The sequence below is a fragment of the Callorhinus ursinus genome, unplaced genomic scaffold (genome assembly GCF_003265705.2).
Source record: "Callorhinus ursinus isolate GAN/ISIS: 27379988/994484 unplaced genomic scaffold, GSC_fseal_2.0 scaffold27, whole genome shotgun sequence".
NCBI lineage: Eukaryota > Metazoa > Chordata > Mammalia > Carnivora > Otariidae > Callorhinus > Callorhinus ursinus.
The window spans coordinates 22938357-22956711 of NW_027397089.1; the positions used below are offsets into that span (position 1 = coordinate 22938357).

The 18355-nt window shown below is 37.2% G+C and overlaps 1 protein-coding gene across 13 annotated transcripts in view; it reads right to left on the reverse strand.

The window, feature by feature from the left end:
• LOC112830121 (killer cell lectin-like receptor subfamily F member 2) overlaps window positions 1–18355 on the reverse strand; it is a 49453-nt gene that overhangs the window by 19707 nt on the left and 11391 nt on the right. For 9 of the 13 annotated variants that reach the window (XM_073877996.1, XM_025879818.2, XM_073877999.1 and 6 more), the window contains 5 exons: window positions 16025–16116; window positions 15092–15190; window positions 13860–13949; window positions 10380–10534; window positions 9247–9359 (listed from right to left, as the gene is read on the reverse strand). In XM_073877996.1, the coding sequence (XP_073734097.1) occupies window positions 9247–9359; window positions 10380–10534; window positions 13860–13949; window positions 15092–15190; window positions 16025–16115 (548 nt within the window). In that variant the 5' untranslated portion in view covers window position 16116. Of the gene's footprint in view, window positions 1–6194; window positions 6745–9246; window positions 9360–10379; window positions 10535–13859; window positions 13950–15091; window positions 15191–16024; window positions 18131–18355 lie in introns of those variants that run through there. The other 4 variants (XM_025879815.2, XM_025879816.2, XM_025879814.2 and 1 more) reach the window with 4 other exon arrangements.

An 18355-nucleotide genomic window follows, 5' to 3' on the forward strand; every position in this document is an offset into this window, starting at 1 on the left:
AAGCTCTGTGCAACTAGGAAAATTTATGCTGGGGAAACAATAAAACATGTTACAAATAATCTCAACAACATAATAAGTATTTATTTATCATCCATCATGCATCAGGCACCTTGTCTTTTCCATACAATAATGAGGATCATGTCCTTCCAGAGCTTACAGTATGTTAATAAATACAAATAATTAAACGACGGTCAAAAAATAGGGTATTAAATGTTAAGATAAGTATAGGAAACTATGAAAATATACATCAAATGCATATAATTTAGTCTGGAGTGGAGAATGGTTAAGGAAATATTTCCACCAAGTGGCACTTAACTGGTCATCTGAAAAATAAGCAAGAGTTAAACAAGAGAGTACGAAAGGGAAGAATATCAAGCTGAGGCAAATATACGATTAGATCTGAGGCAAGAGAAAGCATGACACATTTGAGAAACTGAATAAATTTAGGTTGTCAGCATCATTAAAAGCATGGCGGTGCAGAAGGAATGAAGACGAGCCATGACACAAAGAGTCTGGGAGGAGATGGTCAAAGATTTAAGCAATGAAAAGGAATTAAGTGGTGAGTAATACGGTCTGATATGACATTTAGACAATCATTGTGGTCACGATATGGAGAATGGACTTTGGCAGACAAAGCTAGAAACAGACAAAACAACTGTTGCAGGAATCCAGGACCACAGGATGGGTCTGAAGATATGTAGATGGATTCAGAAATAATTATGTGGTAAAATTGATGGGATTTAAATGAGTGAATATCGAGGGTGAAAAGAAAGAAGTCATGGTTGACTCCAGGGACTCTGGCTTGGACTAATGGGCACGTTGCTGCCATTTGCTAAGCTAACGAGTTTAATTTTTAACATGTGAAGGTTGAGGGGCTTTGAGATGTCCAAATAGAGATGTCCAGTGGGCAAGCACCTGTAATAAGGTCTCGGTTAGAAATATATATGAGTTTGGGAGTTATCAATAAGTTGATGAATATCGAACTTACAATGTGGTTGAGTTTAGCCAAGAATTGTGTATGATTAAGAATTCACCCAAAAGGGGGGGCGGAGCAAGATGGCAGAGAAGTAGGAGACCTGGATTTTGTCTGGTCTCAGGAATTCAGCTGAATAGGGATCAAACCATTCTGAACACCTATGAACTCAACAGGAGATCGAAGAAAAGAATAGCAACAACTCTGAATAGAAAACTGACCACTTACTGGAAGGTAGGACATGCGGAGAAGTGAATCTGAGGTGATATTCGGGAGAATAGATGGCAGGGGAGGGGCCCTCTGTCGGCTGCTTCTGGCAAGTGATAGAGCCATGGAGCACAAAATCGGAACTTTAAGAAGTCAGCTCCACCGAGGAACGTCGCTCCAGAGGCTAAGCTGGGGGTGGAACCCTCTCGGGACAGTGTGGTCTCAGGACCCTCGGGGTCACAGAAAGACCGGGGGTGCCTGAGTGCGGCAGAGCTCCCAGGTATCAGAGCGGGGAAGCCGGCTGCAGAGATGGAGGCAAGGTGTGGGCTCTCAGCTCGGGGTTGCCATAAACCATGATCCACAGCACAGTCGGGTCACTGCTCCTCCAGCAGGGACCCAACAAATGGCAGATACGGGGAGACTCCCCTTCCTCCTCCAGGAGGAGCGGCGCGAGAGCGCACTGCAGGGATCTGCTGGGTTTGGAGACTCCACATGGGGTCGGGTGCCAGAGATAGAAATGTTCGGTCACAGGCCGGGTGAGCACGGAGTGTGGCTGGAGACTGGGGAGACGGGAATGACTGTCTGCTTTTCTCTGGGGGCATACTGAAGAGTGGGGCCCCGAGTTCTCGGCTCCTCTGGGGTGGAGATTGGAGGCTGCCATTTTCACTCTTGTCCTCCAAAGCCATAGGGAAAGCTTGCAGGGAACAAAAGCTCCCGAGAGCAAACCCGAGCAGATTACTTAGCCCCCGGACCAGCAAGGGCAAGGCAATTCTGCCTCTGGCAAAGACATTGGGGAACCACGGCAACAGGCCCCTCCCCCAGAAGATCAGCAAGAACAGCCAGCCAAGACCAAGTTCACCGATCAATGAGAACGGCAGAACTCCAGCGCTAAAGGAATATTGCACATAGAATCCATGGCTTTTTTACCATGATTCATTAGTCTTTCAAAGTTAATTTTTTTAACTGTTTTTTTTTTAATTTTTCTTTTTCCCTTTTTCAACCAACATCTTATCAATGCCTTTTTTTTAAAAAAAATTTATTTTTCATTTTTAGAGTCATATTCTATCCCTTCATGGTAGTTACCCTTGTTTTGGCATATATATATAAGTTGTTCTCTCTTTAAAATTTTGAGATACAGTTTCTTCTAACAGATCAAAATATACCCTAAATCACTAGTGTATGGCTTTGTTCTAGTCTCCTGCCTGATCACATTCTCCCTTTTTTTTAAATTTTTTTTAAATCTTCTTCGTTTTTCAAACAACTTATCAATTCCTCTTATAAAATCTTTTATAATTTTCAACTTTACAGTCATATTCCATCCCTTCATTGTATCACCCTTATTTTGTACATATATAAGTCTTTCTTTCTTTACAATTTTAGGAGGCACTTTCTTCTAACAGACCAAAATACACCCAAAATCTAGTATATGGCACTGATCGATGCACTGGCCTGATCATATTTGATCATATTTTTTTTTGTTTTGTTCTGTTTTTATTTTTATCTTTTTCTTTTTCTTTTTTTTATTCTCTTTCTTTTTTCTTTCTTTCCCTTTCTTCTCCCCTGGTTTTAGGTCTTTTTTGATTTGTTTAGAGTATATTTTCTGGGGATGTTGTTAACCTGCTAGCATTTTGTTCTCTCATTCATCTATTCTCCTCTGGACAAAATGACAAGACAAAAAATGGGATATATATTAACAAAAGAAAGAACAAGAATCATATGATCCTCTCAATAGATGTAGAAGAAGCATTTGACAAAGCACAGGATTCTTTCTTGATCAAAATTCTTCAGAGTATAGGGATAGAGGGTACATACCTCAATATCATAAAGGCCAGCTATGAAAAACCTACAGCGAATATCATTCTGAATGGGGAAAAGCTGAGAGCTTTCCCCCTAAGGTCAGGAACATGGCAGGGATGTCCACTATCACCACTGCTATTCAACATAGTGTTAGAAGTCCTAGCCACAGCAATCAGACAACAAAAAGAAATCAAAGGCATCCAAATCAGCAAAGAGGAAGTCAAACTCTCACTCTTTGCAGAGGATATGACACTGTACGTGGAAAACCCAAAACACTCCACCCCAAAACTGTTAGAACTCATACAGGAATTCAGTAAAGTGGCAGGCTATAAAATCAATGCACAGAAATCAGTGGCATTCCTATACACCAACAACAAGACAGAAGAGAGACAAATCAAGGAGTCGATCCCATTTACAATTGCACCCAAAACCATAAGGTACCTAGGAATAAATTTAACCAAGGAGGCAAAGGATCTGTACTCAGAAAACTATAAAATACTCATGAAAGAAATTGAGGAAGACACAAAGAAATGGAAAAACGCTCCATGCTCATGGATCGGAAGAACAAATATTGTGAAGATGTCAATGCTACCAAGAGCAATCTACACATTCAATGCAATCCGAATCAAAATACCATGCACTTTTTTCAAAGAAATGGAACAAATAATCCTAAAATTTGTATGGAACCAGAAGAGACCCCGAATAGCCAGAGGAATGTTGAAAAAGAAAAGCAAAGCTGGCGGCACCCCAATTCCGGACTTCCAGCTCTATTACAAAGCTGTCATCATCAAGACACTATGGTACTGGCACAAAAACAGACACATAGATCAATGGAACAGAATCGAGAGCCCAGAAATGGACCCTCAACTCTATGGTCAACTCATCTTTGACAAAGCAGGAAAGAATGTCCAATGGAAAAAAGTCTCTTCAACAAATGGTGTTGGGAAAATTGGACAGCCACATGCAGAAGAATGAAACTGGACCATTTCCTTACACCACACACAAAAATAGACTCCAAATGGTTGAAAGACCTAAACGTGAGACAGGAGTCCATCAAAATCCTAAAGGAGAACACAGGCAGCAACCTCTTCGACCTCAGCCGCAGGAACTTCTTCCTAGAAACATCGTCAAAGGCGAGGGAAGCCAGGGCAAAAATGAACTATTGGGATTTCATCAAGATAAAAAGCTTTTGCACAGCAAAAGAAACAGTCCACAGAACCAGAAGTCATCCGACAAAATGGGAGAAAATATTTGCAAATGACATATCAGATAAAGGGATAGTATCCAAAATCTATAAAGAACTTATCAAACTAAAGACCCAAAGAACAAATAATCCAATCAAGAAATGGGCAGAAGACATGAACAGACATTTTTCTAAAGAAGACATCCAAATGGCCAACAGACACATGAAAAAGTGCTCAACATCGCTCAGCATCAGGGAAATCCAAATCAAAACCTCAATGAGATACCACCTCACACCAGTCAGAATGGCTAAAATTAACAAGTCAGGAAATGACAGATGTTGGCGGGGATGCGGAGAAAGGGGAACCCTCCTACACTGTTGGTGGGAATGCAAGCTGGTGGAACCCCTCTGGAAAACAGTATGGAGGTTCCTCAAAAAGTTGAAAATAGAGCTACCATATGATCCAGCAATTGCACTCCTGGGTATTTACCACAAAGATACAAATATAGGGATCCAAAGGGGTACGTGCACCCCAATGTTTATAGCACAATGTCCACAATAGCCAAACTGTGGAAAGAGCCAAGATGTCCATCGACAGATGAATGGATAAAGAAGATGTGGTATATATACACAATGGAATATTTTGCAGCCATCAAAAGGAATGAGATCTTGCCATTTGCAATGACGTGGATGGAACGTCCATGTGGGTATTGTGCTGAGTGAAATAAGTCAATCAGAGAAAGACATGTATCATATGACCTCACTGATATGAGGAATTCTTAATCTCAGGAAACCAACTGAGGGTTGCTGGAGTGGTGGGGGGGTGGGAGGTATGGGGTAGCTAGGTGATGGACATTGGGGAGGGTATGTGCTATGGTGAGCGCTGTGAATTGTGCAAGACTGTTGAATCACAGATCTGTACCTCTGAAACAAATAATGCATATATGTTAAGAAAAAAAAAGAAGAAGAGAGTAGGAGCGGAAGAATGAAGGGGAGTAAATCGGATGGGTAGACGAACCATGAGAGACGATGGAGTCTGAAAAACAAACTGAGGTTTCTAGAGGGGAGGGGGTTCGGGGGAGGGTTAGCCTGTTGATGGGTATTAAAGAGGGCACGTTCTGCGTGGAGCACTGGGTGTTATGCACAATGAATCATGGACACTACATCAAAAACTAATGATGTAATGTATGGTGATTAACATAACAATTAAAAATTTAAAGTATAGACGTAAAAAAAAAAAAGAATTCACCCAAAACACTGAAGAATGTCAGTATTGAAGAAATCAGAAGAGAGAAGAGATGCTTCAGAAAAAACTGAGTAGCAATGGCAGGAGACATAGATACAGGTTCAAGAGGGCATTGGGTCATACACAGATGCTGAGGTTAGGTAATATTTCTAGAAGAAAGGATAGGTCAATAAGGAGCAACACTGCTGAGAGTTAAAATGAAAGCTAAATCATCTTCATTGTGTTTTGCCAGAAGAAAGACATTTGTGACGTAGTGAGAACACTTTAGTGAAATAGGAAAAGCAGAAACCAGATTTTAGAAGAAACTGGAGTGGGAGGTGAAAAGAGGAAAAAGCAAGTAGAAACAATTTCTAGGAAGTTTGACTTAAAAGAGGTGGAAGAAACTGGGCTGAAACTGGAAGCCACATGTGGTTCAGGGAAAATTTTCTTGTGCTCTTGCATGTTTCATTGCTAAAAGAAAAGGCGGTGGAAGAAGAGAGAGGTTAGAGTGGAGATGATGGAGTAAGGAAGCTCCTTGAAAAAATGAAAAGAGACGCAATCCCAACTGTAGATTAGAGATTTGATTTAGACAGATGGAGGGATACTCCTTTTTTGGAAATAGGAGGAGAGGAAAAAGAAATAAGTAAGATGCAAACAATTGTGTAGACTCAGTAGTAGAAAGTCCATGAATATATCATTTGATAGCTTCTCTTAAAAAAAAAAAAAGAAAAGGCTTCTTTCCCAGTGGTGAATGAGAGGTATAGGGAATTTATTTTAACATTTTATTTATTTATTTATTCATTTATTTATTTATAGTGGGAAGAGGGGCAGAGGGAGAAGGGAGAAAGGAAAGGATCCCAGGCAGACTACCCCTGGCACGGGCCTCGATCCCATGACCTGAGCTGAAACCAGGAGTCTGAGCTTAAACAAATGGCTGAGCCACCCAGGCGCCCTGGGGAGAGAATTATTGAGCAAAGGGACAATTTCTGTCTAAAATGGCCACCCTAATGAATAGGAGATAACTATAGAAATACAGCACCGATGACCAGATAGAGCCAGGGGCATGAGTGGAGGCTGATTGCCCGCATTGAGAGTGACACAAATCAACACCATTATCATCATTATCACCATAATATTTGTTGTAAAAATAATGTGTTTTGACAAAAATACATAAATTAAAAAGTCCTCGTGACTGGTTTTTATAGGAAGGATAAACTGGGATAAGTTTAGAGGTCACTGTCTGCAGAAATCACGTGTTGACATATCCAGTAACTCTGATTGCAACACTTTTCAGAAAACACACCCTTCTTTGTTATCACAGCACAGGCATTATCTTCAACCTGGCCCAGGACTTGAAATCTGTAGAGGAAAAAGCAACATCCTGTTCTCATTTGGCTAAAAACACAACTGTGCATATTTTGTATGTTTTCTCCCTCCTTAGGAGGGATGTACTCTCCAAACTGGAGATCTAAGACACTGTAATTTTCAGACAAGGAATGCCTGTTAAAAAATGACTTCATTAATGAAGGTAGTTGCTCCAAATAGTTTCTTACCAAAAATGGTCATTTGTAAATGGAAAGGCTATGTGGAATTAAATAAATATGTGAATAAGAAGCACTGGTTTCCCAATTCCATGTGATCATACCAAAAAAAATTAAAAATAAAGATCTTAGAGGACTGTTATCTGTTATGGTCTGAATGCTGTGTTCCCCCCAAAATTCATATGTTAAAATCTTAACCCATAAAAGTGATGTATTAGGAAGTGGGGCCTTTGGGAGGTGCTTAACTCATGAGGTGGAATCCTCATTCATTCCTTATAAAAAAGACTCCAGAGAGATCCCTAGCCCCTCCCACCATGTCCTCACATGGCTACAAACCAGAAAGAGGGCCCTCACCAAAACATGACCATGCTGACATCTTGATCTTGGAGTCCCATTTTCCAGAGCAGTGAGAAATAAATTTCTGTTGCTTGTAAGCTACCCAGGCTGTGGTATTTTGTCACAGTAGCCCAAAAGGACTAAGATAGAGGATAGTCCTGCCCTTTTAGGAGAAAAAGTCCTTTTATTACTCCAAAGATTCCTGATTCAACTTTTTAAGTATCTGCAACAATGGAATGATACCAACTTTATAACAGACAGTATCATATTTATCATTCTAAAATTTAGAAATATCAACACATCTAAAAATATGCATTGTTTTTCAAAAAGTATTAAACCAATTTTCTGTAGAAAATTAAACTATTACCCTTGTCATTTCCCTGACCTAAATCCCAAGTGTAACACCTTTCAAAAATCTTGCTTCACTGTTTGCCTTTAATAAGCCTCCTAACTTCTACAAGAGATCCTAAGAAAGAATGGTATATCTAGACTTTACATGTTAAATGTGGCAACAGTAACCCCAGACAGAATGGCAGAAGGAGTGAAAGTTAGAGTGAGCAATCGAGAAGAAGACCTTCCCACTTTTAAATGTTTTAAACTCACATGGACTCCTCAGCAAGGGAATTTCTGTGCATTTGTGTATATATGGGTGTACCCAAATCCTTTACCCTTTACATGAAAGAAGGAAAATTCCCCTAAGTTCTGTTTTTCCATGATATTTTAAGCCAACTTTTCTTGTCTTGAACAAATAAGCCAAAGGGCATCTAAAAACTCTGAAAGAAAACCCTCAATTTTAAAAACAAGATTGGCAAATTAGTAATTCTAACCAAGTTTGCAAGTGGGTTGATAGAGCATCACTTTAAAAAGATGATGATACATTTCTATTAGAAATAATCAAAGGTAAGAGTGCCTGGGTGGCTCAGTCCGTTAACGGTCTGCCTTCAGCTTAGGTCATGATCCCAAGGTCCTGGGATCAAGCCCCCCACTGGGTGTCCTGCTCAGCAGGGAACCTGCTTCTCCCTCTCCCTCTGCCTGACACTCCCCCTCCTTGTGCACTCTCTCTCTCTCTCTCTCTGCCAAGTAAATAAATAAAATCTTAAAAAAAAAAAAAAGAAAGAATCAAAGGTAAGTTTTTAAAATGAATTTAGTGCTTGATGTACAGAGAATATGATGGCATGGGTAGGTACGGAGTGTAAATTTTAACAAGAAATATTGTAAATAGTCTCTGGATAAGAATATTCATTTGTAGGGTGAATTGCTCTGTTTCAGAGCATTTTTTTCCCCTACTCTCAGCAAGTCTGGTGGGCCTGCTCTATCACTCCAGAACATCTATAGTCTTCCTAAATCCCCTTAACTTCACATCTCTTTAAGAGACGCAACAAAATTCCACATTTTCAAGAAGTGTAATTAACTTTGGTGATACCAGAAACCTTGATGCTGAGAGTAGAGAGTTTAACCCTGGACTCCCAGGAGCTTCTGCCTGTGTTTTGGGGATTAGTGTCTAACGTCTAAAGGTTTTAGCACTCTCTACCCATGGAACTTAAGCAGAAATGAATGAGGTGCATCAAAGTAAACACACATATTGTTGATTGGGGTGACACTATTTAAAAAAAGTCAAGTGCTATTTGTTGTATTATGTAAAACATATTCCTTAACATTTCCCAATAATTGAAGTCTTCCTACTAATCAAAATAAGGATTATTTGGTTAACTTTTAAGAAATACTTCAAAAGAAATGAAATTTCGAGAATTTTATGTAAACTACAGTTTTCCATTTCTACCTCTAGGATTATAGATAAACTCAAAGCCCAAATAAGATAATAAATTAGCTTAGAAGACTTCATTTCTTTAAGGCAAATTTCCTAATCATTCACTTATTAACAAAGATCAAAGTCTTCAGTCTAGGGAACCATTTGGCTATCTGGAGTTTCAGGCAACCCCCCATTGGGACTGGCTGCTGAGAGACTCAAATGCTAAATACTCACAACTGTGGATTTAAAGGGGTGCCATCCAGCCAGGTCCATGTCTTTTGTGGGTGTGTGATGTTCAATCCAATCCAAAAGTAAATTCCATCTTGTATATTACTCTGTATGAAATCCTATGAAAAAGGATCCAGAGGAAACAGAGTTAAACCTATTAAAATATTGTTTTCTGGCTTTTGTCCAGACTTAAGAAAGTCTTGGTATTTATCTCCCTATTCAGGAAAATCTTAAGAAGTCTGAAGAAGTTTCCTATATATTTAGGGAAGGAAACTGATGTAGGAAGGTTTTCAAAACACATGACTCATATATATTATGTGCAGGCATGTGATGCTTAATGGGATTCATGGGGATGATGATGTGAACAGCGACTGCTGAGGGGGCTCAAAGAGGATGTGAAGACAAAGCTAGGGATGAATAAGTCTGCTTAAAGGAGCAAGAGCTATTCTCAGAGTGCTGTTGCTAATGTGCAGTCTTGGGGAAAACTGGTGCCTATGGTAAAACTACCCACGAGCAAACTAAAGAGCCCATCTTCCCTACCCAAGATACTAGGGATATTGCCAGATACTGATAATATTCAAAGAGCTCGTATCTTTCTTTCCAAGAGGTCTTGTGGAAGGACGCATTGATATCCCAGCTTTGTCACTCACATGCTGAGTGAAATAGGCAAGTTTTACAACCTGTCAAGTTCTGCAGATTCTTCCGGAAGTAGGGAAAATATTGCCTATCTCATAAAGTCACTGTGAGCACTAAGTTTGATAACATTTGCAGCATGCCTACCACAGTGCCTGGCATCTGCTAGGAATTCAATAAATGGCCATAATTATGAGCACCATAATTCTATTATAAAACCTACTTTGGGGCACCCGGGTGGCTCAGTCGCTTAAGCTTCTGCCTTCAGCTCAGGTCATGATCCCAGAGTCCTGGGACTGAGCCCTGTGTTGGGCTCCCCGCTCAGCGGGGAGTCTGCTTCTCCCTCTCCTTCTGCCCTTCCCCCTGCTCATGCACTCTCTCTCTCTCTTGCTCACTCTCTCACTCTAGTTGTCTCTCAAATAAATAAAAAATAAATCTTTAAAAAAAAACCTACTTATTTCTCTCAGCTTTAGGAGGGTTAATTTTCATGACAAATTAGCTCTTACCAGTTCAGCCTTGTCTTGGATCATCAAGAGATGCGATTTCATTATTAAACAGGATTTTTGACTATCGGTCCATGATTTAAAGCTTTTTAAAAAATTATAGCATTTCCCTTTTTTCTGCAGCCAGTTATTAGGGCATAAGTTTAGCCTCGGTTTTGCTGAAATGGGAAAATACGAAGAATAGGAGAAGAGCAAGTTTTGAATATCAAAAAAATGTTTTCACTAATTTTGTAAACTTTTCCCTTAAAAGTAAAGATTTTGTCCCATTTTTAAGAAAAGAACTCCCTTTCCACTGATGAATAGTCTTTAGAAGAGATAAATGCCAGAAATATTCATAATTATTGAGTAATTACCACATGTCAAATAGTTTCCTATCTTTTTATGTACACAAATATATGAAATGTTTTTCCTTACAAGAAATGTATAAGATACATAAAATTATTAATTTCATATTCCTCATTTTGTAAATAAAGATAGTACAGTTAAGGAGAAGTAAACAAGTATAAAGTGGGGAGACGAATGTAAATGTTAAGGAACTTACTCAAGGTTATAACTAATACAGCCAATATAATAAGTGGTAGGACATAGGGAAACTTAAAGTAAAACAGAGTCTAAAAGGTATAAGGCAAAAACTGCTGTGGAAAAAAAATACATATACATCCTTTTCAGAGTCCCTTGCTGGTACAAAAAATATATATTTCATGATATATTTTATCAGTAATTTTGTAAAACAAATTTTTCACCATGACCCCAATAACCTTAATGACCACCAGAGGTATCTCTGAAAAGGAAAAATTTGAAATAGGTATTAAAATAAACCTATCTTCAAAAATAGGTACACACAGGTTTCAAGTAAACTAATAATTTCTTGTATTTTAAGCCGCATGGTAGGTTCATAAGTATTGATTGCATTCTATTTAAACTGTTGTATATCTTAAGTATTGTATATTTTTTAAATATCCACAAATTTGTGTACAAACTTGCCTGATATATTAAATGAGATGAACATGAAAATGTAAACTATAAAATACTCTGTACAAAAGTTAGTTATCACTGGCGAAGCTCTTTGAGAGATAGTATGAGGAATCATATTATATGGAGAAAATATCACGTACTAAGTTTCTGTTTTCAATCAGCAAAGTACCCTGATTTTCACAACACTCTTCCCAGAACATTTTATTTTATAAGTCATAACAACATGGGCATTGAAATGGTTTATTAATGAACTAGGTTTTAACTGCACTGGCCAGGAAAAATACCTCAAAACACACTTCAGACCAAAGCTGGGGACAAATTTTGGTTTTGCTGAAATTTAATATCGTAAATTATTGACAGAAATAAATGACCTTAAGCTCTTGCGCTTATTTAGAGGTTTACTGTGATATGACCTTTGCTGTGGTAACATATGGCCTCTAAAATAAAACACGAATTATTCACTTCACTCTTCTATTTGTTTGCCTGAAAGTCACATACTACAACAATAAAGAAGCCCAGGCTCTTGTCAGTGCGGTAAAGTGGAAAGAAATTCATCCATTGGAAAGTACAGTTATTTAGAGTGTGAGAGACTATTATTGATATACCAAAGATATCTCTTCTCAGCCTTTTGGCTTAAGATCAAGTGATATGCCAAAGACAAAGTGATGAAAATAGCAAATAATTTTTGAGTGCTTTAGTGCTGGGACCCCCATGGTAGAAAGGCTTCCAAGTGGTCTAGAGAAGCCTAGAAGAGTAATGTATGGGGAGCAATATAGAAATGTCCATAATGGAGAAGCACTGAGTTGACCTATTACAGAGATGTGATATATAGACTAAAGTCTTAAGGGAAAAGTGCCAACATAAACATGCACATTAGTTATATTTTTCATACTATTTTCCATCACTCTCTATGACCATCAATAGCATTTATTAATTATCTAAACTTAACTTACAGTTTAGACATATATTTTGGCATAAATCATGGTATTTAAACTATGCAAAGTTTATAGTTTGGGTAGATTTTTTACTTAGAAAATAGTTGTAACTTGGGAGAAAAGGCTAATTTCCTTATTCTACAACAAGCATTGATGAGTAAGAAGAAAATAAACATTATTTTTTTTTTTTAAAAAAGACAAAGTGAAAACCAGGCAGTTTACAGAGTAAAAACATATAAATATCCAATGTATGTGATTTGATTTTTAATTTCCTATTATGTAAGAAATGTAACTAAAACCAACGATGTGTATTTTTATCAGATTATATCAGTGTTACAGTCTGAACTGTGTGTGTGTGTGTGTGTGTGTGTGTGTGTGTGTGTGTGTGTGTTAGAAGGGTTCAGAGGGTAGGATGTTGCAACAGAGAGATAAATATCCAAAAGAAATGGATTGGATCATCAATGAACACAGACTTGAGGTTGAGAGAGTATGTTGCATTTTATTACCATACTGAGGTTTATTTTGCTGGAGGCTAGAGTGAAAAGAGGAAAGTTGCATATGAGAAATGAGACTGCTATTGTAGGAAATCAAGACCCAGAAAGAAACAATGTTAAAGTGCTTAGGCTTATAGTCCTTAGATTTTAGTCCTTAGACTGTAGAAAGTCACTAGAGAGTCTGAGGCACAAGAGTGTGGAAGGAGAGCAAAATATACCACCCTGAAACATGCCTCCTTGGCATAAGGTTTATCCTGAGGTGGTTGTTTTTAAGAAACTGCAGACACAGAAGGTCTGAAAACCTAGTAGAAATCATCCTCTTGTAAGAGACATTTACAGTTACATGGGAAATCTCCATTTGTAAGGGTGTCCTTCCACTCTGTATCAGGAAGAAGAAGATGACCAAAAGCTCTAGAAACTTATTAAAGGAGAAGGCATGGATTTAAATCTTCACAGCAACCATATCCTTGTTTACTGCACTTTGCCTGAAAACCTCCCATAACTGGTGAAGGTATTAGGAGTTAGTGACTTTCTATCTTTTATATATGCCTAATATAATCAACAGATGCAGGAAGAAGCCTCCTCTGAGCTTCCCTTATCTGACTAAAAATAGAAACTTCTGAGATAGGAGGTTGTCATAAATTCCTCTTTGGAGTGGTTTACTCCCAGAAAAAAACGACTAAGAACTCTACCATAAATCCCCTTTCTGGAGGAATTCTGTGACTATGAAGAGGGAAAGACTACACACACCTGTGTATACAGACACTATTACTTTATTATCTCCAGTTTGTTCTCCTGAAAAGGCCATTTGTGTTTCCTAAAGAAATGTATTTGTTTTTCCCTGAGAAGCCACATCTTGCCCCACCTTTCTCCTACTAAGCTAGGTATAGAAACCTTTTACTGTAACTGGGCAGAGCTAGCTACTTATTTTGTTACCTCTCCTATGAATGCAAATAAACCTTTTCTTCCTGTTAATTGGTCTTTTGACAGTTTAATTCACAGGCCCCCTGGTACCAAACTTAAGAGGGTAGAGGAAAAGTTTTTCTTCCTCTACAATACAATGAAATATAACCACTTACTTGTGAAGTTTGTATTGTCCTGCTGTTTCCTGGGAGAAATATTCATACAATCACAGTCTTTGATTCCATGCTCGCTACTTAGGTGACTTACTGCCAAATGAAGGAAAGGAGTAACACTAACTAGATTTCTACAAATATAAGCTTGTGCCTTTTAATCATCCGTTAAAACAAAACTACAAATGAATGCACACTGGTGGCTAACAAACCTGTCTATAGCATTTCAACCCTATATTTTGACAAAGGATGAACAAACTTAGAGACTCAGGAGATTTCCACTTATGAAAACGTATGTAGAAACAAACAATAAAAATTATCTAAGTAAAATTAAAAATATATTGAAATTTGTGTCTGTTTGGCATGATAGGTTAGAATGCTGTGTGATCTTGAACTTTTACATAGCTTTTCTGTTTCTCAGTTTACTCATATATAAAAGGGGAAAATGCTTAACAAACAGCTGTCTCAAGACTAAAAAATGATGTATGTAAAATGCTTATCACAATTTCTAACACATAGAGGGTCACAACAGGGACACCTGGGTGGCTCAGTCAGTTAAGTGTCTGACTCCTGATTTCCTCCCAGGTCACGATCTCAGGGTTGTGAGATCAAGCCCCATAGAGAGCCCTCTGCTGGGTGTGGAGCTGATTAAGATTCTCTCTCTCTCTCTCTCCCCCTCTCAACCTCCCCCACCTTGAAAAAAGAAAAAAGAAAAAAAGAAGGTCACAACAAATAGAAACAGTAACAGATATAATTACCCATAGCTCTTCTTGAAATAGAGCTCATTTTAGGAATAATTCAGGTTAAATTTAACTTGGTCTTAAATTTTCAAACAGCCGATAAATTTTGTCAAAACTTCAAAATATCAAACTACTTCTAAAGTCCAAAAGCTTTATTTAAAGGATCAAAAATCTAAGTGCTTTTACCAAAATATAAAACTTCACTTCATAGAATCGTGACTGCCAAACCCACACAATTTACCAATTAATTAAAATTATAAGCAGAATAGGCTTTCTAAATTTACAAGTTTGTTGCCTCCTCTGTATAGGGACAAAAATACTCATTATTAACGAAATTACCAACTGTGTCATTTAATACCAATGTAGTTTAAGTAATAGTGGAAGAATATGTTAGGTAAATGTGAAAAATGGTTCTGGAAAAGTTAGAGAAATAAAGGGAAACTCCAAAGGAAATACATTAATCTCTACAGTTGAACATACAGCTTTCAGTTTACTCACCCCAAATAGTTAGTCCAGTCACTGTGGCAGTGAGTATAACCAGCACAATGCTGCTCAGTCTCAGAACAGTGCGATGCCACTTGGGACATTTAGGGTAATCTGTAATAAATAATTTTTCTTTCTGAAACATTTAGTCATTTAAAACAAACTTGAAAATACGTCATAGAAATGTATAATTCTGAAGGGTGCACATTGTCTTAAGGAGAGGGAAAGTAATATTCAATCTCTGTTTAAATTATCTTGATATGAACACATACTTAATTATCTTTAAAGAATTGAGTTTATTGATGCTAAATTTTGAGGTCCATATGTTTCATGTACTATTTATTAAATATCCTTCTTATGTAACACTTCCATTCAACAACTACAATTCACAATCAAATTGGTGGATATTAGTTGATCAGCTGGTTAGTCAAAACATTGCCACTAAAATTTGTCATCTACCTTCATTTACATCTTTTCTGAATCACACAGATATTATTCAGTGGGACTAAAGCCTGGGAAGGCAAAATATAAGTAATACCAGAATAATTGAACAATAATAAAAATGAATGTCAAAAAGAGAAATATAAGCAAGACTGAGTTTTGTAGCCATCTTCTCAAATGTTGTTTGAAATAAGAATTTTATATTTATATCAATTCATGAAACAAATCTCAGATGCTAACCTTTATAATTACATACCTTGCTTTAATAAAATAGCATTATAACACTCATAATCTTCAACCCAGGTCAAATAAAATCTGATCCATTACATTCTATTTAATAAGATCTACATAAACATATTATTTAAAAGTAAGATAAAACATTTTCTGATTAACAGATTCTAGTTCAAATTCTTAAAAGTTCTCATTAAAAGTCTAGGATTAAAAGACACACAGAAAATTCTAACTGTATTACAATCTGTGGGCTAATGGAGGGTTATAGGTTCTTACCTTTGCATGCCCACTTGTGTTGGCAATGATAGGGATGCTTTTTTGGCTTCTGCATCATTGATCTCTCTGTGTTTTGCCTCTGTCCAAACATCCTGTAAATAGAATAATCCATATTTAAATGAGATGGAAAGAGAGACATTACCTGATCAAAAGCAGTCAGCCTCTACAAACTGTGGCATTGAAATAAACCCAATAGCTGAAAACCACAAAGGATGTGATTTAAGAGTGAGTTGAACTTCATTTTTTTTAAGTAAACCGTTCCTTTTAGGATAGTTTTAGACTGGCAGAAAAATTGTGAAAGTAGTACAGAAAGTTCCCATATACATCATACCCAATTTCCCCTATCACTACCATGTTACACTAGTATGGTAAGTCAAAATTAATGAATCAATATTCATGCATTATTATTAATTAAATTCTATACTTAATTCATTTTTCAACTAAAACCTTTTCTTAGTTTTTACTTAATACATTTTTCTATTCAAGGACCACATTCAGGATACCACAGTTCCTTTACTCTTCACATCTTCTTAGGATAATCTTGGCTGACAGTTTCTCACTCTTTCCTTGTTTTTGATGTTTGGTTTTGTTTTTTGTTTTTTTACAGTTTTGAGAAAAGTGGGTCAGATATTTTGTAGAATATTCTCAAATTGGGGTAGACTGATGTTTTTCTCATCATTACCCTTGGGTTAAAGGTTTTTGGAGGAAGATCACAGAGATGAATTGCCATTCTTATCACAACTTACAAAGAGTATAAATGTTACTCTCTTTTCTCCATTTCCATACTGTACCCTTTGAAAGGAAGTTAATATGTGCAGCCCACACTTAAGAAGTGGAGAGTTATACCCCTTCTCTTTCACAACAGAATTATTATTATACATGAATTATTTAGAAATCTTCTGCAGGTAATTTTTGTCTAATCTCCCATTTACTTCTTTATCAATCATTTATATCAATAAAACTCATTCATATTTATTTGATATTTTCCATAACAATCCAATACTACTTTATCTATTTTGTTGCTCACATTGTTCCAGCTTTGGCCACAGGAACTCTTTCAGTTGGTTCCATGAGTTCATAGCCTCCAAAATTATTTTTTTAATTTGCATACATTAAGGTTCACTCTTTCTGCCATAAAGTTCAGTGGGTTTTAACTAAAACAAAATGTCATGAATCCACCATTATAATATCATACAGAATAAATTCACTGTCCTAAAATTTAAATCCCTTGTACTTCACTGAAATAAAGAAGACTTGGGAAAAAAGATTGAGACATAATTGGAGAAAGAATGATCTGATTCTGGACATAAGTTTGAGATGCCTATTAGATATCCAAAGGGAAATGTCAAATAGGCAGGCAGATATTTGTACCAGGAACTCAGGAAAAAGAACTGTACATGAAGCAGAATTAGCTCTAGAAAGTGCTTGCCTGGGGCTGAGTCCTGTCCCTTGAAGAACTTTGACAGTTGCAGCTAAAACAGAAGGATGGAAGCCAGTAGGTAAGACTGAGAAGGGGAAGCTAAAGATGGCAGAAGAAATACAAAGACAAGTTCAGAAATCCACAAAAGAAATTTTTTAAGTCAGAGGTGGTCAGTCAACTGTGTTAAATGCTGCTCAAAGTTCAAGAAACACAAGGATAGCAAAATGGCCATTGAATTTGGCAATGTGGAATCCTTAGTGACATTGATCAGACCTTATTTTGTGAAGAGAAGAGAATGGAATATATTGAAAAGAGAACAGAAGGTGAGGCATTTGAGAGTGTATACTTAGCCAAATCTATTGACAAGTATACTCTGAGAGGAATAATGGGATAGTAGCTAGAGAGGAATATGTCTGGTCATGAGAGTTGTTTTAAAAATATAGTGAGTCCTAGAGCATTTTTTGGTAATAGAAATGATTCAGTGAAAAGGAAAAAATTGGTATTGCCAGAAAGGGTGGAAAAGGAATAACTCAATAGTGTTTTGAGAAGTCAAGAGCAAATGGGTTCCAGAGTACAAGTGGCTGGGTTTGCTTTTTATAGGAGCAAAGATATTATTTCCACTGTAACAAGTGGAGAAAATAGGTAGAGATAAAGATTTTAAATGTTATTGTTGGTGAATAGAACAAGGATGACACATTTGGTTCACTCTGCCAAGAGTTGTGTGCAGACCTATAAATTGTTTTTCTATATCAAAGAAAAGCATCTGTGGAAGGACAACCACAGTCTCTTCCTTTGCTGGCCACTTATTTCCTCTCTGCCATAGTTCTGGTGTTTCTTGGGCATATTTTGAAGACTGTGGTTTACCAAAAACTTCATCATATATGTTCTCTGCTTTTGTGATTTATTTGAAA